At 38.2% G+C, this 27,844-nt stretch overlaps 1 protein-coding gene across 1 annotated transcript; it reads right to left on the reverse strand.

The window, feature by feature from the left end:
* Window positions 1-250: 250 nt before the first annotated feature.
* Window positions 251-27,012, reverse strand: KITLG (KIT ligand). Its single transcript, XM_010153943.1, has 9 exons — window positions 26,992-27,012; window positions 25,201-25,314; window positions 16,639-16,701; window positions 11,772-11,951; window positions 9,720-9,882; window positions 8,728-8,823; window positions 2,204-2,313; window positions 1,598-1,674; window positions 251-290 (listed from the first exon to the last, which is right to left on the reverse strand). Exons 1-9 carry the CDS (start codon window positions 27,010-27,012, stop codon window positions 251-253), a joined length of 864 nt encoding a protein of 287 aa, XP_010152245.1.
* Between the last annotated feature and the right edge of the window lie 832 nt (window positions 27,013-27,844).

A 27,844-nucleotide genomic window follows, 5' to 3' on the forward strand; every position in this document is an offset into this window, starting at 1 on the left:
ATAATTCATTTTGTAACATTCAGGTTAAATGTCAAATGCCTAAATTAATGATACAGAATTAAGTTAGCTGCTAAAGGTCTTAGGTACAAACAAAGCCTACTAATAACATTTTATCTATTAGCCAAAATGGACTCTGAATCACTTTATATTTCATCAGCCAAAAGTTTTTAATCCTCTGGTAAGACTCTCAACTGTAACAACTTACCAGTACATGAAACAGTAACAGTGTTGAGGGAGGAAAAAGCAACAGCTACACTTGTAGATGTTCCTTTTCTTTTTGCTGCAACATACTGGAAAAGAAAAGGTATTTTATTACTACGATGTTAGTGTTTCACTGAAATAGAATGGAAGGGTTTATCAGTCAGTTACAATAAAAGGGAACCTAAAGTATTAGAATTTATGTTTGCTATTAGGTCTTCCTAGTTATAGATGAATATTCCAAATTTATCAGGGAGGAAGGAGAAAAAAACCCATACACCATATATTTAAGAAGGCTCCTGATGGAGAATGTAACCTGAGTTATTTGTAGCAACTAATATCCTTGATGAATACCCAGTCTTCCACTTTATGTACTGTACATGAAGAAAATTTGTTTTAAGAATGTATTACTCCAGAAAGCTTAAACACTGAAAATTTCAGCTCCTGTGACCTAACAGCTATATGAGAACCTTGCCTGTTTCTGCCCTCCACAGTGGGCAGCACCAGGTATTCACATGGTATGAGAAGCCTACAGGGTAAGATGTATCCTTCTTCCATCTGCCTCAGATCTTTCCCTTAATCCCTCATAGGTAAAATTTGACCAAACACCCTGTAATAGGATGTTAAGTATTACTCTCTCTACTTAAATAATATGGTTTAGCATGAACTATTCTAACTTAAAATATCCTTAAGTCCGTTTCTGAATTTCACAGACTTCTTTGCCTAAGTCATGTCCAAACTGCTTTGAATGCCTTCAGCTGTTATTTCTAAGGTATATTTGATTGACTGAGTCACACAGAATTTTTTCTGCTTAAAAATCAGATAAAGTACTGTTTAAATACAAACATAGCCATGAAGTTAGGAAGTTATTAGGATTTGAATGAGTTCTCGTTAACTCCCCGGAAACACCCCGGAAAACATAGATGCTGATACATGTTACATGGGGAATGTAAAAAAAGTGAAAAAAACATAAAAAATGTTAATGAAAAAAATATTTAAAAGGATTTAGGAGCACAGCCAGGAAAACATTATTTTCTATTTATTTACATAGTATCAACCTAGCTTTACACCACATAGCTAAACCAAAATTCACTTTTTTTGTTGCTTCCCATATAGGTCTCAGCAATCTTTTCTCACAGTGGAACTAAGGACAGATAAATTAAAGGTAGTATCCCCTTAATACAATTTTGTATACAGAAATCTCCTCCATATCAATTTTTGTATTTAAAATAGAAGCTCCTTTAAAGGACACGCCCTAAGCATATAGTTTGCCTCTACAGCATGAGCTTGTGTTTGGGGTTTTTTGTGTTTGTCTAGGAGCTCAAAAGAAACCTCCAGGAAGTAGCTCTCAAAGATAAATTTACATTTGTATATACATATATAAAGTGAAACAATATACCTTATCTCATTTTCCTCTTGACAGTCATGACACTGTGTAGTTTCATCGCTTTCTGGTCTGGATTTGGGATGTGTTTTCTACGAAGGAAACACATTACATATAAATATTGTAAAGCTTTCTTTCACAACTCCCAAAACAATTGTTGTATGTTTCAGTTTGCTTCACATTTTCAAGGTCAAAGTCATCTTTCAAAATGTAGGCCAAACCTTGTCCTTTAGCATACATCTGCTACAGGTATAATTTTACTATTATACTATAGATTACTATGTATTATAGATAGCCTTTATATTGTAGATGGGGGCACAAGGGGAAAAAGTAAAAGAATCCTCTTCCCAAGATGTAATAGCAGAACGGAGTAAGTGGGGGAATCCCATGTTTTTAATTTCCAATCAGACAGCTATCTTGCTGATAAGACAGGGCTCGCACTTTGGTGGTGGAATTTAAGAATTTAACAACGCAGATTTACATTTGCATGTCATACAGTTCAGTGAAGATCAAAAGAGATGTCTCTTGCCTTCAAATGCAGAATGGTTCTGTTCCTCCTTCCTCCCTTTAGCTACCAAATGTAGTATCACTATGTAAACAATTAAATGGAGTATTTCTTACCTTCCAGTATATGGCTCCCAAAATAAAGCCAATAAGAAGAGACAGCAATGATGTCAGTGCTATGCTGATCCCTTGCAGGCTGGAGCTGCTAATGAAGCCAAGTGCCTCTTCTGTAATTACAGATGTTCTCATTAGTGAAGACTGAAAACTATCTTCCGGGCAACACTATTAGCAAGAGCACTTTTATGCACCACCTACATAACAGCATCTTAAATGGAAGAACAGGTACTTCAAAGTGCTGTGTACATGAGGTGAGCTTCATACAAAATGTCACAGGAAATTTTTGACCACAAGGATGCTCCTCCCATTTCTGAAACAGTTGTGTTTAATAGTTCCAACACTCATTGGCTTTTTGGCATTTGTAGAGAATTTTCTCCTTCCTATGCTTCAAAGTTTTGAGTTTATCAATTTTTAAAGGTTTTACTTTGTAACACAAAGCAATTCTTTGGAAGAGAAAGTATGTATCATTTTGTGCATTTGCTTAAGTTCCATAAGACACATCCCACCGACTGCAGCTAGACACTTTGCCTTGCCACTAATAAAGGACCAACACGAGACCTCTCAACGGAGGTTAATTTAACAAAATAAGCCTGACTTCACCTCTAATGGCTGTCTGAAAAGGTCCTGCTGGCTTCAGTAAGATCAAACCCTTGTACCTTGAAGCCTAGCTGTGTGTTATTTTGTTGTAACCATTTCCTGATAGCTCTTTACATTTTCTACAGAAGAGCCCTAGTCCAAGCCTTTTATGTACACAAGCAATTCCATTCCCCTCACAGGGAGCTGTATGCGTGCTGAGACTAAAATGTGGGCCTCCAGTTATTTAATCAAGAGCAGGATGTGAAAATTCTTACGAAGTCACCCTAGGATCCACCTTCTGAAATGCAAAGTGAGCCACAGGAGACTGCTAGTTTAGACACCATCCACCCAGTTTTAGTTCATTTCAAGATATGGCATCTGCAGCTCAAATGGTGGGTGTATTGTCAGATTACAGGAAAAGCACCAAACTGGGAAAGTGTAAGTGATTAGATACAGAAATGAAAATGGTCTGGTAGCACTGAAATTTATGTGACTCATGCGAACAGCAAATGTCTAAGCACATACAGTATGACACACTGGGTCAAGCAATGTGCACTTAGTACATTACTAAACAGCCTCTAAGAAAACACTTTAGTTTAGAAAGGAGCATTCCCATAATTAACTAGCAAGTAATTTTCAACTCTCTGAGATTTTCTGGTTGTCATTTTGCAAGTTTTTACACAAATGTTCTTTTCTGGAGTCACCACAGACAGGAATAAAAGAAAGAAAACAAGAAGTCTGTATGTTATATACTCATATCCTACCTGTATCTCTGTCTCTCATACACTCTTTACAAACCCTAGGTCCTGACTACAGGGGGTTGAATTTTACTTATATCCAGTAGACTCGACACATTAAAAGGAAATATCAGTCAAGCAGAACCACTGCTAGCTTACGGTGAAAGAAATCTGTCTACAGAGGAGAAGGGGAAGATAGCAGACAAAGCTACACAGAGGTGAACATCAGCTAAAAAGAGAGGCTATCAATTAGTCTGCCTCTGTCTGCTCGGACATTAAAATCAAGAGCAGAAATTAACTGGAGGAATATCTTTCCTCAAGCTGTCTGTCCCTGATTAAGTACAGAGGAAGTTTGCTTGCAGAACTGACCTTCAAGAAATCCAGACAAACTCAAGGGGGCTAGACCCAGCCTGAACACCTCAAAAAAAAATTCCTGTCATTACTTTATCTGAATTGTATTCTTAGAAGAAAATTCCTATCTTGCTCTTGTGCTCTAGTCAAGAAAAATGCAACACTCTTTTGTCTAATCATATTAACTATTGCTCCCAATGAGAGCGCCAAGTTATACAACTGAATTATGTAAATTCCATGGGGATGGTCATGTTTTCTGGATTTTGGCCAGCAAACTTCATAAAAAAAGAAAAAGTGAAATAGTAATCAAAGGAAAAAAATCTCCAGGTCATATAAAACATAATTTATTTGATAACATGTTATAGTAGACTGTATAACCTCAAAAACCTTCTGCCTACTCTGCAATTCTCAGCAGCATGTCATGGCAAGCATGCCAATATCTATGTGAAACTCCAGAGAATGTTCTGTATGCAGGGTGATCAGTGATAGTCTGGCACCCTCATTTTTACCATTCTTCACAAACTTTAGAGAATCTTAGACAACAGAAGAGCTCCCTTTACAATGAAGTGCCTAAAATGGAAAAATCTGATTTCTGAGAAGGTATCTCCCATGCAGATGCTTTCTTCAGCATCAATAGAAAACTGAAAGTAATACATAACTAGCTCTCCAGGTAGGGATCTGCAACCCAGGGATGGAACCTAAATACAGTCTCATTGTGACACCCTCCCCAGCGTACCTTTTCAAAATGAAACCAGATTTTTTTTTTCATAACTTGATTATGTATGAATTTATTTGAAAGCTAAGTAACCCCAAGCTACCTTAAAAACAAACAGCAACAGATTATTTAGATACACTTTCAAGTCCAGAAAAAAGACCCTTGAAAGATCTGAAGAGAATGAAATGAGTCACGGCAGGTTTCTTCATGTGCTTTTTATTTATAGTAACATCTAAAACAAAATAGGTTGGAGAATTTTTGGTCTGGAGAACTTCTCAGGGACCTGTGTCTAAATGAAGAAAAGGGAAATAAGGAAAGCAAGCTGGATGCCACTAGATTTTTATTCCTTGCATGAGGACTTTTTCCTCTGTTAGAAACTTTCAAGCTCTACACAGAAAGCTGCCCACTCCCAGCAGTTGTAAAGGCAGAGTAGGAGAAGGAATAGCAGGTACTAGGTGTATCAGTAACTTTGTGAACTACTTGGGCAACACCAGACAAACGGCTGGCTTTTCAGTTAGTATATTATTCACTTAAAACAGACTCTATCCAGCAAGGTGTGAAAGGGGAGTGGAAGCAGGCCAGCACCTCTCAGAGCTCTCACTCTGCACCTTGTGGAAGAAATCCTTAGGAAGTGAGCTCATCTGATGTAGATTTTTGTATAGTCTTCATGGATATTGGGATATTAAGCTTTGAACAAAATATATTTACATTAAAAGCCACTCAGCTACACAATGAAGTTATTGAGCTGCTCTCCACCTTGAGCCATGTGTGTAGGTTTAGTAACCAATTATGATTCAAAGCACTGGCTCGATTTTTTTTGCCATATATGTCTCAAAGGAATTTTCACTTTACCTCTGCTCAGCTCCAACACAATTACCACAAGATCTTATCTAAAAAATTCAGAGCAGCAGTTCATTAGGGTTTTCCATCAACTATAAAGTTGGAACAAAGGAACAAAGGCACAGAAGGCAACACCAATTGCATTAAGCCATGGTTGAACATTTTCAAATTGTAGTGCAATTACTGAATTAAACTATGGTATTCTTTGCTTAATTATAAAAGTAGGCCTTCTTCTTAAAAAAAACCCTTAGAGATCTCTGTGTTTACACATTTCTCAAGCTGTTCAGTACTGAACAATAAAGCCAAATTATTGTGAAGAAATTATAGGCAAATATGGAAGAAAGCAACACTGCACTTTCCATGAAAATATAAATAATACTATGGAACTACACTGAGTGAGGAGTGTTACTAACAGCTAGTAAGTTTAAGCTCTAATGAGGGTAACATGAGGTTCATCTGGTGGGGAAAAAAAAGACTACAATTGGTTGTTTGGTTCAACCACTGAAAGAAGAGATCTGAACTCAAGAATTCTTATCCTGACACTTGTTCTTTACTTAGAAACCATCTCATCTGAATTCTTGAGGCTATGCAAGGTATAATGATCCAGAGCAATATCAGTGAGACTGGGGATTAAACAGTTAATTGGAATTTAAACTGGACTATAGTCATGTAACACAAAGAGAAGAAAACAAACCAACGTAAAAAAAAAAAAAAACCAACACAACAGAGAGGGTGGGGTGTGGTGTGTGAGAATTTTATGGGGGAAAAGATGGAACATGCCACAGACCTACATTCAGTATTAAAACAATGAAAACAGCATTATTGCCATTCAAAAAAAAATTAGAATGGGATAATTGTTCCATTTTACAGTTAGCTGCGGTAATACTTTTGTAGATTTTGTCCAGGTTCTACTCTATTATAGTAGTTTAATTTTATCATTGTGTAATAACAATGAAGTCATGAAATATGACTCTTTCAACAAATGTAGCAACAACATAAACCCCCCCCCAATTTAGCTAATTTATATGGTATACAATTTCTATGATAATTATTTCACAAATGATTTTATTAGATTATGCACTTCAGGTTTGTCTAAGTTGAATTTAGAATAAAGAGCAGTTCAAGCCATCTGACTACACAGACTATTAATAAATTCAAATTTTATTATTAATCTGGAGGTGTTCTTTTGCAAACTGTGAATGCTTCTAAATGGTCTAGAAACCATTAATTTTAAATAGCTCAATTTAAAACTATTTAATATTAAAGAGCGTCATTTAAAAAAAAATACTGCAGTAGTTTCTGTCTGAAGATGCTTTTTTCAGGTTTCCCCTCTTCTCCAAATGTTTTCCTTTTCCAGACATAGATACCAATAAAGATGCCACAGGTCCCTCCGTGCAAAAATCTCCAAACAAATAACTGAAGTGTAGCCTGTCAGCATCCAATGTCCAAATTAATGTACTTTAATCTGATTATGAGTTCAAACTGTCCCCAGTCCTCATGTCATTTCTACATAAGGCTGTTAGCCGATATCCAATTTTCCAATAAATTGCTTAAGAGAACGATAATCAGTTAAAACACACCTGTACAGCATATGGCCAGCCAAGTAATTTCTTTGACATACTGCATTACTTTAATTAGGCTTTTTTCCTACATGATTATCAGTCCCAGTTATAACACAAGATTAATAAACCTGCTTCTGTACTCCCCTCCACAGTACAGACACAGGTGCCACTCCCCATTGCACTGCCCAGCATCCCTCTTGTTACTGTACTGGATCAAACTCCTTTCATCTATGTCTTTCGTTTGGCTCCTTGATCCATTCCCATTGCTTCAGGCTGCAGCTGAATATTCTTCCTCTAGCAGCGACAGCAAAAATTATCACATGTTCAGACCTGAGAGAGACAGGTATGCGCTCTTTAGCCCCCTCCTGGTGCCTCATAATTGGCCCTGGGCTCATCAGGTTATTTGCAGCCAGCTCTGTGACCTCTTGGCAAGGAATTTATGGCAGGGAGACTTCTCTTTTCCAGAGGCAGGCTGGCAGCTAGAAGTCGAAGGTGGTGTTTGTTCCAACCTTCCACTCAGAGGGTTCTGGGGAATGATGACTTAAGACCTGCTCTTAATTAGAAAGCAATCAGGAAGGGCTTCAAATCTGACAGCAGCTGTGAGTCAATTAAGAGCTAGCATGCATGGTTATAAAACCCCAGAGAATAACTAGACTACACATTCCCAAGAGAAGGAGCATGAGGAGAACCCCAGTCTCAGCAGTACCTGTCCCACTGTCAGAAGCTACCATCGTGCCCACCAGGCTACTACACCAGGCTGTCTCCTTGCCCATGTTTCCTTAAGCACAAGGAGTGCCAGCCACACACTTCATCATCACACATTTAGATAACATGGATGCTTGTGAAGTGAAAGGGGGAAATTACAACAGAGGTACATGTTGTCGCCCTGATACATCTGGGAGACAGAAACAAGGGAAACAACAGGATGGTTAAGCTTTAATCACCATTTCAGGAACCTCTAAGGAAAATCCCCTTCTTTTGTTCACACAGAAAGCTCCAGAGTATTCACCTTGTTGTACATGATGTCACTAAAAGCTCCTGAAACATCGCTGTTTCACCTAACCTCAGGTTCCTACACACCTTCTGACTTTGTGACAGTAACACTGACCAGTAATGTAATACACTGATCAAGGCAGATGAGAAACACAGAGATGGCCATGCCAGAGAGAGGATTCCAGGCTGGCAAAAGCATAGTTACTTTGTCCTTGACCCCAACGGAAAGCACGCTGGCGGTGGGGTTGGCACTACTGCGACTACAGCAAGCAAACACGGGGACCGACTTCAGGTTTGGTGTCAAGCTTGGGACTGACTGTGCTCTCAAAATGCATTGTGCAGGCAACCCCTTTGTCCGCACAAGTACCCTGGGCCCAGTTTTGGACAGCTATTCTGATTGTTTGGAGCAAGTTCCTTTCCTGAGAGTTAAAATGAGGTGTCTGGGACAGCCAAGTTGCTGAGGCCATATGACTGGTGAGACCTCACGACAGCCAGAACCAAGAGACCTGCCCTCTCCAAGTTGTAGAGAGCTGTCACATCATTGTAACTTGATAGAGTCCCTAAATTTTGATTACAGAAATTCACTGCATTTCAGTATGACAGCTGAGAAACACATGGTACACCATCAGGCACAAGTAACTTCCCATTAATTTGCACAATTAATGACATCCTTTTCCTCTGAGCTCTCATAACAACCAGCTACCAGAACAAAATGGAGACACATATATTAATTCAATCACTTGTACTTACTGTTACTGCTAGTGTTACTGCCAATGCTGTCATTCCTAAGGGAGCTGGCAGCAACAGGAGGAAACAAAAATGTTTTTGTGACAGCGACTCTGGAATCTAAATAGAAAATTAGTGTGTCAGCATTATGTAACTTGAAATACAGTTCCCTCTATATAAGATCATGGGCTATAGGGCTAGTCTGATGTGGCTATAGGGCTGTTTTAAAAATCTGGCTACAGAGCTGTTTATGAGGTGGATTAAGCCAAAAAAGGCAGTCTTATTAAGAGGGACATGTGTCTACACACTGAGCGGCTGCTGAATAGCTAGTATGGAAAAGCACTTGCTTTCCTAGTTCTTAGGTTATGGCACCGATCTCCTTCTAGTTACTACTGGTGTAACCTGAAACTGCATACCTTGCCCTAATTAAAAAGCTAATAGCTGTCACTAGAGAGAGTAAAAGAAAAGAGAATACAAAACCTCCATTTACTGGAAGGATGAGAATGAACTGCAGGAGCCTGACCTGAGCTTGTTAAATTTTTTAAATGAAGTAAACATGTCCCTTTTCGGGAGGGGTGGGATGAATAGGGAGGTGACCTGAGCCTGTTGCAATTTATAACTGGTCCTGGCTTCCTATCCTTTCAGTGGTGTAATCTTAGGCTCCTTTACTGCCTTATAAAAATGAAATACAGCATTAATAGAAGATAAGAAGAACAACTATGTAAAAAGATGATCCAGGATATATCTGGGATGAAAAGAAACAGAGGAGAGTATGGTGAAATTATTTGGATTACATTAAGGAATAATGTCACTAGGAACGATGGCTCTAGTTTTACTGCCAGATAGAACTTGACTTAGAACAGAAATACAAGCTTTGGTGTTGGTAGCAATTTTAACTGGCAGTAAACAAGAGACATGGAGGTACAACATCACATCCTTAGCATCTCTGAAATCAAAGGATAATCACTCATTTATATCTGCTTAGATTCTGTTGCCCAAAATGACAGCCAGCTTACCATTCTCTGGTGTTTCTACCGTTGAAGGCAGAATACAGTCATTCTTATCCAATGTATCTGCAAACTCCTTGTAGACCTCAATGGTACTATTAAAACGCCTAAAAAAATCCTCAGGAACGAAATGATCTTCTTCATAAAGGTGACCATTTTCTTTTACAAAATCCTAGGTTAAAATATAGAATTCAGCTTGAAAGAAGGTCAAGTGAGACGTTCATTTCAGCACCTCAATAGATGATAAAAATATCCAAACATGACACAAAATAATTTACATTTTTAACCTGCAGAAGACCATATTTGCTGAATAAAACCTTCATCAAACAGAGGGCCTCTGATATGAGGATTTCAATTTAGCTTTCCAAACAGAAATTAATTATTAATCCAGTGTTGTAAATTTACCACAGAATGAAAGGCAGTCTCCCATCCTATGCTGAAAATTCACAGACTTTTTGTAATTTCCTTAATCTAAAAAAAAATTACCTTGATTTCACATTACTTTGCAATGTTCCATATGATCCTTTTAATCTGAACACAGGAACACAACATAGTCATAGCCATTGTCACAACAGTACAGGGAACAGAATACAATAGCTGTGATACACCACTGCACAGAAGCAGGCTGAGATCTCTGATAATGTATCTAAAAATAAGAGCAAGACTATAAACAAGGAAGTTCAATCATGCTAAGGTCTAACAGGCAAGTGCCAGACTAAACAACAAGATTGAGATCCATGTTAAGATCATTGATGGCTATCTTCTTTTTACCTCACTCTGGCTTTCATAACAATTGCTTCTTATGCCAGCAGGTGAAATATGGTCTGGTGTTACCCTATAGTCCCAAGGCGGACAGTGGTAAGAACGTGGTTTAATATGTACTAAGGAAAACTTTCTAGTTTTGGCTCCAAAATTATTTTATGTTTCATGCTGAAAGTACTAGACCAAGATAATTCTTCTCTGAGGAAATCAATAGCTAGTTGTTTCTCTGAATTACAGGATATTTACATCTTCATTTTCTATAAAACAAAATTCCTCTTCCCCAACCACATTTCAGATGAGTGCTTTGACTCACTGGGACAAAAATAGGAAAAAAACCCGAACACCAACATACACTGAAGATTGGACAGAATTCAGTTTGAAATGGAAAGGTAGGGAATGTCTAAATACTCTCAGCAATATCTCAAGGTTACAAGGTTATTCCACTCTCAATGAGATCGAGTACTTTAGTCAATCTGATTCATCCTGGATGTTAACAAGGTGCATTACAACAGCTAAAGGCTTAAGTGACAAAAATAAAGGAATATGGAACATTAAAACCTTGCTCTAAAGAACAAGATGGATTTTGGCCATTTTGTTCAGTGGGACAAAGCCTTCTACTAGAGAACTTATTTTTAATTACTGATAGATTGGTTAGAGCTGAGTAAGGGATTAGGAAGTTAATTTTCCCCCATCATTTTCACCCAAGAGGATCAGATGTCTTTTGAGTGAGACTCCTGGAATCCTTCCAGCTGCTGTTGGCATCCAGCAGCCCATGGAAACGGGCTGATATCCTCTAGTCTTTGCTGTGTCTTTGTATAAAAAAGTTCATTAAACCATGGTGAAGCTTTCAGAACCTCACACACTGTGATACATATTAAGAGTATATTAATAGCTTCAACTACATTATCTTTAAATTTACATTAGGATCACCAGCAAAATTATTAATTTACCCTGGATATACAAGGAAGATTTCTGCCTGTTCAAACAGACCACAATGAATTAATTATCTTAAGGATGACGGTTACATTTTTGACTACTTAAAAACCATATACAGGTCACTGTATATACTATAATTCCTTGTAAGCCATTTTCCTTTGAAACAGGAGATAACGACTAGCCAACATCAGCACAGTACACTCAGTGCATTTCTAAACAAAGAAAGATTTCAGATGTACATAAATAGACATAAGAACAAATCTAATGAAGCTTTGGATGTTTTTAAAGTATTACTGAGTACTGTGCAACAGAAAATTCAAATAAAAATATAAAGCATAAGGTAGAAACTCTGTATTAGATTACCTTATTTTTATCAAAAGCTAGGCATGCCATAAGATCATTAATTATCCTTGTGAGATTATTGATGATTGAATAGTTGCTTAAAACATCGGACATATCTGAAATATCTGAAAACTTCTGGAGAAGATTATGTAGACTCCTTGAAAATTCAGGCACCATCAAATGCAACCAACAGTGATTAGGCTGAGGATAAAAAAAGAAATAGAGGTAGATTAAATATCAGACTTCTGCAAAAACTGTTAAGCAAGTCAATGTGCAAAAGCAGATTAGACTATTCTTTCCAATTTAAATTATCTTGAAAGTCGAAATTAAAATTCGTCTTCTTTAGTGTGGCCAGCTTTCTCTTCAGTCCTTTAGGTAAAATTTCTATTCTCACTGATACTTACATATTTATGGTTGTCTGTTAAATGCCATCCCTTCATTAAATTCTTAATGAATGCTAAGCATCAGTCCGTTGAGAATTTGAGCCTTGGGAAATACTACTGTGAACCCCCTTCCACGCTTTCATTTTTTTCTTTTTTTTTTTTTTTAAATAACTACTGCTTTAACAATTTTCTCCAGACTTTCTTTAAACCAATCTCAATATTCATTTTATTATTGTTACCATACATGACTCAACCCCAAAGATCCTTGATTTAAACATTTTCTGAGGAAGGTTTCTGTAAATGTTTTGCATGAAATCCATGTGTGCTTTTATCTACCTTTAAACTAGTTACCTCAGTTAACTCCTCCTCTTCAGCTTTTTCACTAAATGCCATTCCTTAGAACAGTTTCTAGAGCTGAAAGTTTTTCTTTTCCTGAGTTTTTTCCAACAAAAAGGTTCTGCACAGCTTGTTGCGGTGTCTGCCACAACTATGTCACTGCCATAGAGCTCAAATCCTTTCACTGACACCTACGCAACTAGTTTGCAGGTGAAGTTTGTACAGCTGTTCATGTGACTGAAACCTGGTCATTCATCTTGCTGCTTTACAGGGAGTCACCCATTTCTTTTACTTAGATTTACATAACAGTAGTCAAGTAAATAAAAAGTCATCCAGCCCAAGAAAAGCCCTAACTCAATATGGTCAGAAAAAATACAGATAATGAACTAGTCATACTGCAGCATGCAACTGGAAATCCCTTCCCAACAAATGCTACTTTTTTAATGGTAAATGTTATGAGAATTTATTCCATATATGAAGCTATTTTTTTCAATGGTTGAAAAATGGGTCAGGATCATTAAAGCCTGCCAGCTGTGAGGATCTCAGCCCAGCAACCCCTACGTACTCTCAGTATCACTAAACCAGTTTCCAATTGCTGCTCAGTGGATGGGCAGCATCCACTGAATCCTTCTGCAATGCACAGTAAATGTTTGGTGATGTATCAACTTCTAGACTTACTCTTATTTTACTCAATTTCTGCAATAAACCTACACTGAGATTCCTTATTCAAAAAAATTTATCCGCTACTATCGATATCATCACTTGGCAACAAATTACTTTCTCAGTGACACGGGTGTTGTTCCGCCTTGATTGAAGAGGAAAAACACACTTCACGCTTTCGAAGACTAGCCAAACTATTAGGCTTCCAGACTTAGAGAACTGAATGTAAATACATTGTTCAGCTCCACCTGACTTTGCACTTTTGTGTACAACTGTCACGCACTGTTACCAAATGGCAAGTCAGTATTCTCACCTTCTGTAATTAACTCAATGCTGACTTTAAGAAAACCCAAAATGTGAAATGGATGGCATTTGGCTTGATTCTCTACTTCCCTTTTTTCCTTCAAGAACAGGAGAAGAGCGGCAGAAGCAAATTAATCAGAGAAAGCTTGTTGAAATGTACTCTGTATACGCAGCATGTGTTGTGCCACGTCCCACTGCCCCCAAGAGACAGACAACGCATTTTCCTCTGCTTTGGTGTAGGAACATGGACACAAAACTTCTGTGATCCTCTGAACTTCAAACCTGGAAGCCCTTTCCTCTGAGGTTTTGTGGGTGTGTGTTCCCCTCTGGCAGGGACTAGCAAAAGCTTGCCGCTTCTCCTAGTGAGCATTTGGTGATTCCAGCAGGGAATCTATTTTGTTGCTCCCGCGGTTTAGCATGTGCGTGGGAGTCTCCTCTGACTGAACTGTTCTGACCTACAAAGCTGTATTCCACGAGAGCTTCAAGTTTTCTTTTCAGTAATATCAAGCTGTGCAATCACTTGCTATCTCAATACCTAACAAAACCAGCGATGAAACTGCTGAAATTTAGAAATGTGATGCTATTTGCAAGGAGAAATGGAGGTCTAACTGCTTTTTTGTGTAAACTCTGACCAAGATTTAGATGTTAGGGCAACTGCAAACCTGACTTCCCTTGTACTTCCAGCTAGTTCTCATTTTGGTTTTTCTTTCTACACCTATCTAAAAGTTTCAAGTTTATCTCTTCTTCTGAGTCCAGCTCCTGCTGCTGTCATCTTTGCCTTTTAACCTTCAGGTAAGACTACTCAGTTCACTCCATGCGAGTCTACTTTCAAAGCCACTCAGAGGCCTTGAGCTAGTGCATAATGCAACAACCCTTCTGTTTAATGGATCGGGTCAGTCTGTTCCTGTTACATGCACTACACTAGCTTCCCATCTGCTTTGCATTCACCCTGCCTTCCTACCTTTACTCATCTACATTTGAGACTTGCTACCTTGGGTACATTTCCCACTTTATGCATGCACTTAAGATTGAAATCTGTTGAAAAAAATTGCAGAGCACCATTTTAGTCTTTCAGAGATGAACAAAGGGCATTCACCTTACGCAAAGCCATGGGTTTCCCAGCTTGCAGGGACCTTGCAGAACCCAGAGCAAAATCTACTTAATCACCCAGCCTTTGCTGTGGTATGTGTAACACAACCTGAAAGCCCCAGAGAGGAATTTGGCAAAGTGGGATGTGAATACCGCTGAATACTTCCTCTTGCGAAGGCATGCGGCCAAGAGCTGCACCTTCCATCACCACTGTGGAAAGTGGCAAAGAGAATATGGAAATCCTGGCTCTGAACTCCTCTTCTTCCTATTTATTTCTTGGCTGCTCATTGTAAATGTAAACTGGTTTTATGTTTTTGGACATGATGCAGCAAGATGACATGACATTTAAACCATAGGAAAGAAACCGTGTACTGGCAGAGAAAACTGAACCACGGAACAAGGTAAGAGTTAATCAGTGAGAATGCTCAGTACTCATTGCTCAAGCAGGCTCCCTGGCCTTCTTCATCAGCAGCACCAATCTGCCCAGGAGCGCAGCACAGGGAACAGCATTGATCCAGCCAGCCTCTTGCTCATCAGATGCTGTGCTCATCCCAGAGGCTGGGAAGCAGTGCTCAGGCTACGGCTGTCCTCCACAGACGTGAATCTCATCACATCAGGCACTAAAATCATTGAATTTCGAAAAGCTCTGCAGCCAGGGGTGGGAGTAGCCAGTCTTGCTTCCTTTTTCTCTGAATATTGGTGATTTTCAGAAACGGAAATTTTTCCATTAGCTTCAATCATATTATGAGATCTAGTACCTGACTTCCATAGCATTTATTCTGCAGAGTTTTTCTGTGTCTATGGAATCAAGTCTGAGCTGGATTTTCTCAAGTACTCTAAGTTTTAGTAAAAGCCTCAAGCTCCCAACAAAACTCCTAAGAATGCTACCAGATCTGCCGAAACACATCACAGCTCAGGGCCCTTCACTGCCCCACAGCCTCCTCTTCCTCCAGCCATCTTCTTAACCCCTGCCATTCAGGAATGAGAGAATGTGGCTTCTGACATCATTCTCCAATATCAATAGGGAATGTTGCTGGATTTGCCACCATGTTTTAGGACAGTAATTTGTGCATAACACACAGATTGGATGTTCATAATGAAAACGTGTACAGACACAAACAAAGCTTCTTACATCTACCAGGTGATTTCCAACTACTGACATATGTATATAATGATTATAATTTTATAATATTATCATGCCACTATTAAGATATGCAAAATATTGTTCAGTTTAATTAACAAACTAGTCCTTTTCTTATTTTCTTTCCTTAAAAAATATAGTACAGTATAGCATTCAGCATGTCAACTTTCACCTTTTTCCTTCTTTTTCTTGCAATGTATGCAACAACCAAGACAGCATTTTCAATGCATTATTCTTTAAAATGTTCTTTTTTAAATTAAGGAAAAACATCTAAAATATTTAGTAGAATAAGAAATAAGATAGTATAACCAAGTTTTTAATCCAAAATGTTCTAACATTTTAAAGAACGTGTATGATGCTTATTTGAAAGTATCACTATGTATTAACTATGGTATTATATAGAAAGAATAATACAAAGCATGTTTGAATGAAATAATGTCCTCACTTTCTACCGGTTTGTTTAGTTACTGACACCACCATTTGCTGAACTAAGGGTTCTCTTCACTGACTGCTCAGTATTTGTTGTGCTTTAATGGCATTTCCACTGGCTTAAATGAGAAAGACATTCTACAGCAAATTCCAAAGTACAATTAGAAAGAAACTACTTGCTTAAGAAAGCAACAATTTTCAGTTCATATGATCATAGAATCGTTTGGGTTGGAAGGGACCTTAAAGATCAGCTAGTTCCAAATAATGATGAAATAATACTGTAGTTTGACTTTTTCCAGAGAAAATGTTGAAAAAAGTAATATGAAAAAAACAAACAAAAACTTCTAAAACTCCTGTAATTAAAAAGGAGTCTGCAGGAGTCTCTCTACATTTCTTTCAAAAGAATACTTGCGAAGTGTATGGAAAGTGAAATAACCATTATTTAACTGTAACTTACTAAGTCATAGAAATCAGTATAAAATGTTACAGCCCTCACTGGACCTAGTGGGCTATTTTAGTGGGAGTAACTTGAAGTGATTGTACATACCAGACTATCCATCTTCGGGACATATTTAAGGGATATCATATAATCACTTGGGAGATTTCCAACCTACAATAAACAGATAATAAAAATGTTATTATTGACTACACAAATACTTAATTTCCATCACTCTATTCCACAAAATCTACCAATATTCAACACAAGTTTTCAGTAACCTACCTGGCGCAAAAGCTTGCATACTCAGTTTCCTGTGGAACTACTACTGACTCTTTTTTGCTCACAAGGGAAGCATCTTTCCACATCGCTTTAACATTCCCGATCCAAATCTGATCATGTCCAATGCCACCACTTCCCAGCAGAATTAAAGTCAGTAATGTGGTGAGGATAAGTGATCCGAGGTTATTCATTACTGCAGAAACTCCACTGCATTTTCATCCTCTAATGAATGGCATGTCTTAAAGTGTTTACGTGAGAATTGTAACTCCAGCCATTCCAAACAGTAGAGGACCCAGTAGTCTCTAAGCCTTTCCCCTTCAAATAACTTTCAATTTCAGCAAGCTTTTGAACCTAAAGAAATACTTGTCTGCCTTGTACTTAGTTATGCACCAGGACAGAAAAACACTTGAGCACAACTACAACTTTGAAGCTGTGCCTCTTACTAATGATGAGCAATATAATTATATCACAGCAATGTCCTGGGGCAAAGGAGAGCTTCTGCACACATCAACTGAGCGCGGCTCTGCAGGTATGGGTGAGAACAGGTAGTGCTGAAGCATGGACAAGGAGGGGAAGTAGGGTTCTCACTGAATTATACAATGCAATTTCCCACAGATGGAATCCAACAATACTGTGAGACATGGTTGATTTGGGGAATGTGCTGAGTGGGGAGATGAAGAGGGAGACGCTGCCACAATCCACAATCTCTTGAAGTACTTTTTTCAAAAGGTCTACCAATACTGTGATGCTCAGTGATACAGAAAACCTATTTCCTTTTGTATCACTGAAAGATTCAACTGATAATTCACATCCTCATTTGAAATTCATTTAGTCCAAAGACAACAAGCACACACAATTCCTTTGGTGAACCAGAATCTACACTTTGTTTGGCAAAGCATTTCTACTTCTTAGGGTTAAAGATCATTCTGTTATGGCTGATTTTGAATCTGCTGCTATAGCAACCAGAACAAGGATTTTTTTTTTTTCCTGTGCAGTTTTTAGGGAATATTTGGTTTACAGAACAGAATGTTTTATTTGTCAATTAAAATTTTGTTTCAGTTAAAAATGAAAATAAAAATTTCAAAATGTTATGGTTCTAGAAGGATAGAGGACAATACTTATGCACAGTCACTAGTGAATTCCAAACAGTTTTTTATTTACGGTGTGGGCTGAGCCACAATCCTTCACTTCAACGACATCTACTCTTCTCCTACAGCTTTAAAAACCAAGTTTTATACAAATGATCCTGATAAATTCCTTTCCATAGATCAAATTTCTTCTTCTTTTTTCTTTTTATAACTATACATTCCCAAAGCAGAGAGCCACTAAAATCCTCTATTTCAATTTCTATTTACCTGGAATTTCTGGGAGTTGATTCAAGATCCTACAAATATTGAAAAATATTGCAATACATTTGTTCTCTCTTCAGAGCACCTGATTTATTCTAAATCCTCATCTACAATTTTTTGTATTTTTTCCTTCCTCTAAAAACACCCTGACATCATGACACATAAATAGGTAATGCAGTTTCTTTTCCAGCTTGCATTGCGTGCCTAGAGAGGTAGGATTAGCAGCACTTCAAGCATCAAAGACAGTGAAGATGCTACTGTATGTGCAAAGTTTTCCACACTCACTCTGGAGGGATTCAATACTTAGCAATGTCAGCAAAAGCACCGTTCTTTAAGGAAGGTCACTGGAAGATTAAATTTGTTCCACATCAACGAACACTACAAGAGTTGATATGCATTATGTATACAATCTACATTACTGGCATCAGAGCCTGTCAAGCACTTTCCATGCACAGTTAAAAAAATGTAACTGCCCAAGATCTTACAGCTTCTCAAACAAAGGCAGAGAATACAGCTCAGCCTCAGATATTTTTCTCCTTGACAGACTGTGAATCAGAAAAGATATTTTTGAATTTACTACTAAAAATGAAGATCGCTGGGGGGAGGGTGTCAAACACAAAATATATGCCCTGCCTCAAAATGAAACAACTTGTTAAAGTTTTATTGATTAAACTCCACATGCCAGATGCTCCGCTAATGGTAAATGATGGAGCTCAGTCAAAGCGAGGGAGTTATATTTGTGTCCCAGTTGGACTTCCCAACTCACGCACAGAACATAGGGTAGAGACCCTGATGTAAGAGTGAAGTATAAGTTTGTACTAAATCTGTGCATTTTGTGATGTCTTGCTTTCCCAAAATGAATCCTGAAATTTCATTGAAGACTAATCTCCAAGCCTGCAATCCAAAACCAACCACTTGCTTTTCAACTGCTGAAATGATCCTGCATGGAATGAAAGGACTCTGTGCCAAGTGCCTGACTGCTGTGGCTCCCAAGCAGGGGACTCATGAGACATAGGAAAGAGGGCTCTGAGCTGCCTGAACAAAGGGGTTGGAAAGGGACTGTCCCCTGAAACGCCCAGAGTCCCAGAACAGCTTTTTTTTTTTTGTTCCTGCACTCAAGTTCTTAAGTACATTGACAAATTTTGGGGCAACAAAACACCTACAAGCTTGACTATCCTTGGTTTAGACAAAAGTAACAGTTTTGTTGATTACAGAGAATGTCAACTAATAATCTTGGAAAGTAATATATAGAACTAAAATAAACCTGCATTGCAATTAAAATGCCACAATAAATTTTTCTGATTCAGTGAGTGTGTGTGGTTGTAGAAATCCTATCAAGCTCTGAGAAGAGGTGAAGAAGAGGGAATCTAGACTTCCATCTTTAAATCCACATAAAACCAGCATTAAGTGCTATATTCCCAGTTGTAACTAAAATTCAAACTGGGGAATGTAAGATTCCTTATGACATACAGAGGTCTGAATATTTAATACAGCACTGTTAACAATGTATAACCCAAATATACTTTTAAAATATGCTCATGGTCACACAGACAGGGAGTTGAAAAAAGGATGTTGTAAAAGCGATTTGTGTTCCATAAATTACTCTTTCACTGCAACAGCAGAACAGAAATGAGATGACCCATCTCTGCAGTCAAGTGCTTTGAAATGAGGGCTACTGATCTTGGAAATTCTCTTTATTGTGACTGTTCCGAAAATTTTAAGAAGACAAGCATACATATAACTATTTTTTTGTACACAGATCAAAGATAAAGTAAAAATTCCCATTTACCACTGTCAGTGATTTCTATTTTTCCCCTGAGGCCTATGGTGGGAAAACCACATTCCTTTTGGCTACCATTTCTGCTTCCCATCTCACTCTTCCTTATTCCCCTATTCTATTCTTTAATGTCTCTGCATCTCTCTTCTTTGCATCCTTGGCTTTTCTTTTTCTGCAGGAGCTTCCACTTGCTAGGCATCATCTCTCTGCAATCTATCTATCTCATCTGCTAATGAAGCAGTTAATAAAATCCTCATCATTTGGTTTAAGACAAGATGCTAACGATTTCCCTTCACACTTCCAACAGCCACAGTGGCAGATTACTTGGAGGATAACAACACTGGATCATTTTTTATAACCCCTTCACTCACAAAGTTAGATCCATTTAAAAATAAATATCAAATACTGCAGCGAGCGTAAAGTACACATTTACAGCAAAGACATAATGTGAAGGCAAAAAGTGTTTGAAACAGCATGTCTCAAACAAGCAACCTGGCCAGTAAATGCTGACTATTGTTTGGGCTTCCAACATTCAAAAGAAAAAGAATTGCTTTAGAGAAGCAGATCATGGAGGAAGAGGTGAATATCTTAGACTTCGTTAATGGATGAAACCAATATACATAGGTACATTCTACACATACTGCACAGCTCAGTGAAAATCCTACTTATATGTAGGTTTGATGTTCATATTTAATAAACATATATACACCATATTCCTAATTCTTATGCAAAATCAGAGCAACAATTACAGCAATGCAGCTTTCTGCTGACTTACTGTGCTGAAAAGAACAATGGGGACAGGCTTTATTGACAGGTGCTGCAATTACAGTTTCATAATACAGAACATTTGTTCATCAGGTAATGTGTTTCAAAACTACAGACACCTTCATTAAAAAAGAAGCAGGAGTTCAAGTGATTAGAAATTCAGAATGAATACTCTCTAAATACTTTCGATCCCTATAGGTATGAAATTATGCTCTTTCAAAGTCTCACTATTAAAAAAAGCAACCAAACAAAAAAATGATTGCTCAATTCTTTGCTTCTTAAAATCATTTTACTTAGGACACATTCTTTATATGACAAAATTATAAGACTTGAATAAATTCAATATTAGAGAAAATACAAGTAATTTTTGTATGAAGAGATACCAGTGTGGTTTGGTCTTAGGTTGGTTAGTGCTCAGAAACATTATTATTATTGCAACCTTCTCTTTTCTAGTCTAGTACGATGCCAGTGAAAATCCAGATTAACACCACTGAAAACAAGTTGCACTATACATCTGTCCTCACTTTATTACTCAACACAAAGTTGATTTAGGCAAATGACCCACATTTTCAGGTACTTCAGAGCATGCCTTATGTATTCTCCAATAGCTTAGGCTTAGACATCTCTGGTCTATATTTGCAGAAAGGGCTGACTGAAGCATGTACTTTTCACAGTCCTAGAGTGCAATACAGTCGAGCAGAATGCTGCCACAGACATGCTCAGCGGCTTTCTACCAGTGATATCGTGGCTTTACAGTGCTTGAAACAAGAAGCCCAGGACCAAGTAAATGAAGACTAGCTTGGATCAAGCTACAGGCAAAAGACTTTGGTAGGCAATTGGGGTACTGTTTCACTAGCTGTACGTGAACTGCAGAGACAGAGAAGAACAGAGTAGGAAAAATAAAGAAGAGGCACATGGATTCATTCTGCAAAGAATTTTAGCATGAGATATGAAGAGGATGAGAATCTGCCTGGAATTCATCAAGGAGCATCCTTCCTGCAGCCATGAACAGCGTAACAGATACCTTGGAAATAATGAGGAGAAGCTAGGACAGGAGGTCAAACTCAGCATGTGTTAAGACATCACAGGCAGTGTTAACAGTTAATGCCTTTGAAGACAAAACCAAGAAGCTTGCCGTTGCTAACGAAAAAAAGGAGGAACAGCTTGAAGGAAGTACGTAGAAGATACAGGGTCAGAGCAGCAAATTAATAAACAGAAGGGTAAAATTGTAGAAGTTGAAGCCAGAAAAAGACTTTTCAGTAGACTGGATTTTTTATCCACCAAGAATTTGGAAGAAAAGTGAATTTGTATGCACAGAGAGCCACAAAACCATTTTTTTGTTATGACAGGAAAAACAATGGAGGTTTTTTTAAGTGAACATACAAGGGTCTGTGAAGTGGCAAGAGCCAAAATGGACACCTTTATTGCAGACCTGAATGGCTGGGGAGACATGGTGATATACATTTACAGTGACAAGAAAAAGCCTGGGGAAGACTAACATTTTGGGGAGATCAAAGAAGATAGATGAATCATAAACTGTCTCATTGAAGGATTCAGGCCATACTGAATCTAAGCTGATCTCTGAGCATTTGTGATGATAGGAGGAAGTGAGGCCAATTTCCTAAGCTAAACTATGGGGCTTGTGTACTCTTGCTGAACGGCAAGTTTATTGCACATAGATATGAGACTATACCTGCTCAAAACTGTGAACAAAAGGGCTTAAAGAACACTGAAGAGTGGCTGAGTAGAAAGCCTTTAGAAATAACTGTCATACCACTCTCAGAAAGTGTGACAGAGCTTGTGGGTAACATCACAGTAACTACGGGCAGTACACGTAACATCAGCTTCCGTGAAATCCTTGGTGCTACGATTTGTTCTCAGTGTGAATGGAGAGGACATTTATTAAAGACACTATGTCCTACTGCCACAAATTCTTTCGATCAGCAGAGAAATAAGAGTTTTAAAGGCCAATTGGATCAATAAAGAACCCAAACACCTATGAATGCTATGTCTAATTTTGAAGATGTAAGTCATCAGAATATAATTTCTTAACTCAATGCATATATTCTGTTTCGAAAAGCAGAAGTGGTGCAAAAAAAATTTACAGTAATCTATAAGAGTTGTAGGACCTCCTGAACTATATTTTAAAGCAGTATCATGTTGGAATCCATATTATATGTACTAAGGATATACTTCATATAGCATAAAAAAATAGTACATTTTAGCAAAGTAATGTGATCAGTCAGTATTCTCTGTGAATTTCTCCCTTCTCATACTCACATTCTCAGATAATGATATCTGGTTTTGAAAGTACTTGAAACCTTACTATATATTTTAATTCTATTCTCAACATCAAGTTGTCATAGAGTAGCATTTCAAAAAGGAATGGCCAACTTGCAATATAGTCAGTTTACCTGAAACCAAGCATTCTTATACTAAATTTATGATACCAAACTTATTGGTTACGCTTTCAATTCTCAAGTGGCTTTATAGAAATGTCTCTATAGAAATGATTTCTGCATGAAATATCTATGCAAATGTTAACACAGACAGAGAAAACAGGGACACAGACTTCCCTTAAAACATTCTTAGATGCACAACTCAAAACAGAGAATCCAGGTGTCTGGGCTTTGTATTATCTGCATCTCTCTGTTATTCCTCCAAACCAAAATATCTTTGAACTTGCTGGTTAACTTCACCCAAATTTTGCATCTGGTGGAGAGATCTGAAAGGTATGGGTGTAAGTGAGGAGAAGCATTGTACATCATCCTCACTGAGGAGCGGCTGGAGGACCTCAGCCCTACCCCACTCTACTCAGACTTGGCAGCAGCAGTAGCACAGCGCAAGCTGGACAGGTGGGAGAGGTTGTCTTTCTGGATGAGCCATACACATACACCATACACCAGAACAGTCACCACACAAAGTCCTTCCTGTCCAGCTAGCAGCCCAAGAAAAAGGGGATATAAATCCAGCAAGAGCTCAAAACATTGCTCAGGTAGACATCATGCCTAGGGGGAATGGGAGAGAACTACCAAGAACACTGCATGTGGAGAACTAAGAGGGGATGTGGAGGAGGGTGGCAGTTTGGAAACAGTAGTGCAGGTATATGTGCAAAAACTGCAGTTGCTGGACTAGTCTGGAGGAAAATGTAGGAACATGATATGGTAAGTCACAGTCAAATTAAAGACTAACCTAATTTTTATGATACTACGTTTCTTTCACAATTTATCTCAACAGCAAAGTGTGAGTGCTGAAGCTTCATGCCAATTTGTGACCTGTATTTATACATTTTTGAAGTTTAAACTGTACTAAAGGAAAAGTTAAAGCATTTGTTCTGAGAATACGTAATTGACAGAAAATTATTGCTAAACCTGTACTAGACAATTTCACCAGCCCTCACAGGAGTTCTGTTGTTCTGTCATGCTTTCAACAGCTTTAAATCAAAGCTTAATACTCTTTAAAGAGATGAAATATTATCTTGAATAAGCATGCCAATACTTCAGAATTCTGCCTGAAGGGACTAATGTGAAGCATTAAGTATTTGAGTAGGACGATAGAGCACCCCCAGAGACTTACACTATGTGCCAGTGTATGTAACAATGCTCAGAGAAAACGAGTTCAGAACACTGCACTGGCGGCAAATGCAAGGGACTCCAAATTAAGTGTTTGATAACATTAACGCTGGTATTGCAAACATTTTTCCATAATGAAGCCATTAATCTTCAGCTGAAGCCAATATCTAGATGAAGATATGCTTGTTAAGTGTTCAGTATATATTATTTAAAAGCTTTGGTGTTAGGTTCTGCACTACTGCAAGTTAGCATGATCACTGACTGCAGTGGAGTTAAATACCAACTGACTTCACACAAGGAGATGCAGTTTTTCAGGTTAATACAGTCTTCAATTAAGTAACAGTTAAAATGCACTTAAACGAATTTGGTTCTTATATGAACCCATGAATCCTTCAGAGAGAGAAACACATAATGAGTGTAGCCCACTCATACTGTTTAATTGTTATTGCCTTGATTGCTACAACAATTTCTAATATCATACTATTTTTATACATGGCACAAGTTTCTCACACACCTAAGGTAGACTTCTGGTTCATTTCAGTTGTGTTTGGCAGTGGTCTGCTCCACACAGTTCAGTAACACAAAGACAATAATTGTTCACCTGCATTGGAAACAATTTGATCCCAGACAATGTTTGAGGAAATTAAACTTTTTGACAATTTTTATTGAAGTTTGGAAGGAGGGAATCACATATGGACATACATTCCAGCTTGGTCAAGAAGGTCATCTCTTCAATGAACTATTCTCCAGTCTCTGCAATAAAGGTTTTGGTTTTGATCAAGTGACAGACATTGATGAATATACATACATATGTTTAATATTCCCCTAGTTCTAATATAGATTTGTTAACTTTGCTTAAAAATGTATGTGCCATTAGCCACTGATTATTGTTTAACATAAAGAATAATTTAAAATAAAAGCTACTTACCAATTTTGCAATGTCATTCACATCATCTGTCACTGGATTCCCGCAGGAACTCTGGGCTTTGACAAGAGGATTAAGTAGGAGTAGTTGAAGACAAAAGCAAGTGATAATCCAAGTCTATTTAGGAAAAAGAAAAAAAAAAGAAACCCCAAGTAAGCAATCACCAAAAACGAAGTAACAACAGATTGTAGTAATGTTTTTCATATACAAAGTCTAGATGTAACAATACCCTTCATCTCTCATGAGGACTACTTGTATCAGTATAGTATAACCTTCATGGCAGAGATCCACAGAAATGCACTTAATTGATCTTTTCTGGAAGTAAGCACCTTTGGAATAATAATGGAACACCTGGTATTGAGCCATCAGATTACTTTCACAGGATCCTGCTTAGGTGAGTTTCTGCAAAGTTTAGAGATACCAAAGAAGAGAAAGAGACAAACTTTGCAATATCAACACAAAGCCAACTAAATACTTGTCATTCATCTGGTTAGGTATTTGATAAATATTTGCCTCTAATGTGATAATGGATGGGAAGGAACAAAATGGTACCAGATCACAGCAAGATAAAAAGAGAAAGTTCATAATCACAGCCATTACATTTGGGTACTTAAACTGCAAGCTAAACCACAACTGGACTCTGCCCAAATACTGACATCTCAAGCAGCAATACAACACATTTTCTGTAAGTGACGTGCCCTGGCCTCTCGGAAGCAGTAGCTTGTCTTTGGCACTACATTCCCCTCCTAAATCCTATTAGGAAGAGCTATGCAATGTACTCACACAGGCCTGTGAGACACAACCAGAAAAGCACCAGATAAGTAGCTGTGACGCACCTCAGTGCCTCCTTGGCTACACTGCCTCAACTTCCTTGCCTTCTGTTTTTCCTTGTGTTTCGCTGGTTTCCCACAGGGCCCTGTGCCAATCTGTGCAGATCTTTATTTCCAGAATGTTAGAGCATTTAAGTTATGGATAATCAAAAGTTGCCTCGGGTTGTGAAGGTTCTTGTGCCAGCTGACTGAAGCTGTCAGCAAGAGCCGATGATGGTGTACATTTACTGCAAGTACGGAATTTGCCTGTGCAGGCTCCTGAGCCTCCACAAGGGCAGAACTGAGATCAGAATTTGCTTTTGCATGAACTAAGATGCACCTCAGCCCTGTCTGTTCCCTGGGACAGGTAGAGAGCTCCCGTCTCCTGACCTTCCTTCAAACAATGTCCAACCTTTCAATTTAAGACCAAAGCAAATCAAACAACATAGACGAAGCTCTCTAGGAAAGCAAAGAGAGAAAATCACAGATTTAAAAGGTAAAGTATCATTATATATAGTAACCTGGAGGGGCTAAGAAAGCATGATGATAAAGATTGCTCGGGAGATACATAAACATGACAGAACAGTGCCAGGCACTTTCCCTAGAGCTGTTAAATGACAAGTAAATCTCTCCCTTTGTATCTTATATCTCTTACATCTTATATGTATCTTGCATCTCAATGAAAACCGGTCATTTGCTTTCTTAGAACATGGCTTCCTGACTCATTTAGGCAAAACCAGTGTGAGCTGCTACTGGAAAAGCCAATCTAGCCTCCTCCCCCTGCCTCTTGCACTGGCACTGATGAGATGGTCTAGCCAGCTGTACCAGGCAGACAACTTCCAATTTTGTTTTCCCGTGATATTTTTCAGGCAAACCAGCTTTCTGATCCAGGTAACTGAGACAGAAGAAATGCTCCTCTATAGATGGGACAAGCCAGGACTGCCCGTTTTGTTGGAGCCTGAACTTGGTTTTCCCTAAACTGTACCTTCAAACACCAGAAGATCATGTCGATCAATAGACTTACACAAAAAGAAATTGAAAAAATTCTAAGCAATGTACACATTCAGTATGCAGCATGACTTTTAAGAATGTCTCTTCTTTCAACATAACTAGCATTTAGAAATACTTTTAATTCAATATTTGCACAAATTATTATTGTGAATAATTACCTATGTGAGGAATTGAGAATCAGTACCTCACCTGAAGTTAGGTACTTAACAGTCTTTCTCACAGAACCTCTATGTCTTACGCTATAAAAAGCTTAGCAGTTATATGTATATGAACAATTCAAGCTCTGGGGAGATGCAATGAAGATGCTGCTAGTCTCTGAAAGGACTCCTGAGAGAGAAACATCTCCCTGTCCTCACGTAAGCTCCAGAATCACAGAGGAAACCAAAGGGAACCTCAAGTTAACAGACTACTTTCCACTGCGATGTTTGGAAAAGAATTGTTATAAAAAGACAGGAAATTAATGACAACCATCACCAAAATGGACTAACTATACAGTTTTCAACAATCAAAAAAAAAATTAGTTCTACTTTTAGAGTTTAACATTACATTAGCAGTGACACTCACTGGGTGTTGTGGTTGAACCCCAGACAGCAACTAAGCACCACACAGCCGCCTCCTTGCTTGCTCCCCCTCCCTGGTGGGATGGGGGAGGGAATAGGGAGGGTAAAATAAGAAAACTTGTGGGTTGAGATAAAGACAGTTTAATAGGAGGTAAAGCAAACACTGCACACACAAGCAAAGCAAAACAAGGAATTCATTCACCACTTCCCATGGGCAGGCTGTTGTTCAGCATCTCCAGGAAAGCAGGGCTCCATCATGCTTAACAG

The sequence above is a fragment of the Eurypyga helias genome, unplaced genomic scaffold, assembly GCF_000690775.1.
Source record: "Eurypyga helias isolate BGI_N326 unplaced genomic scaffold, ASM69077v1 scaffold10836, whole genome shotgun sequence".
Lineage (NCBI taxonomy): Eukaryota > Metazoa > Chordata > Aves > Eurypygiformes > Eurypygidae > Eurypyga > Eurypyga helias.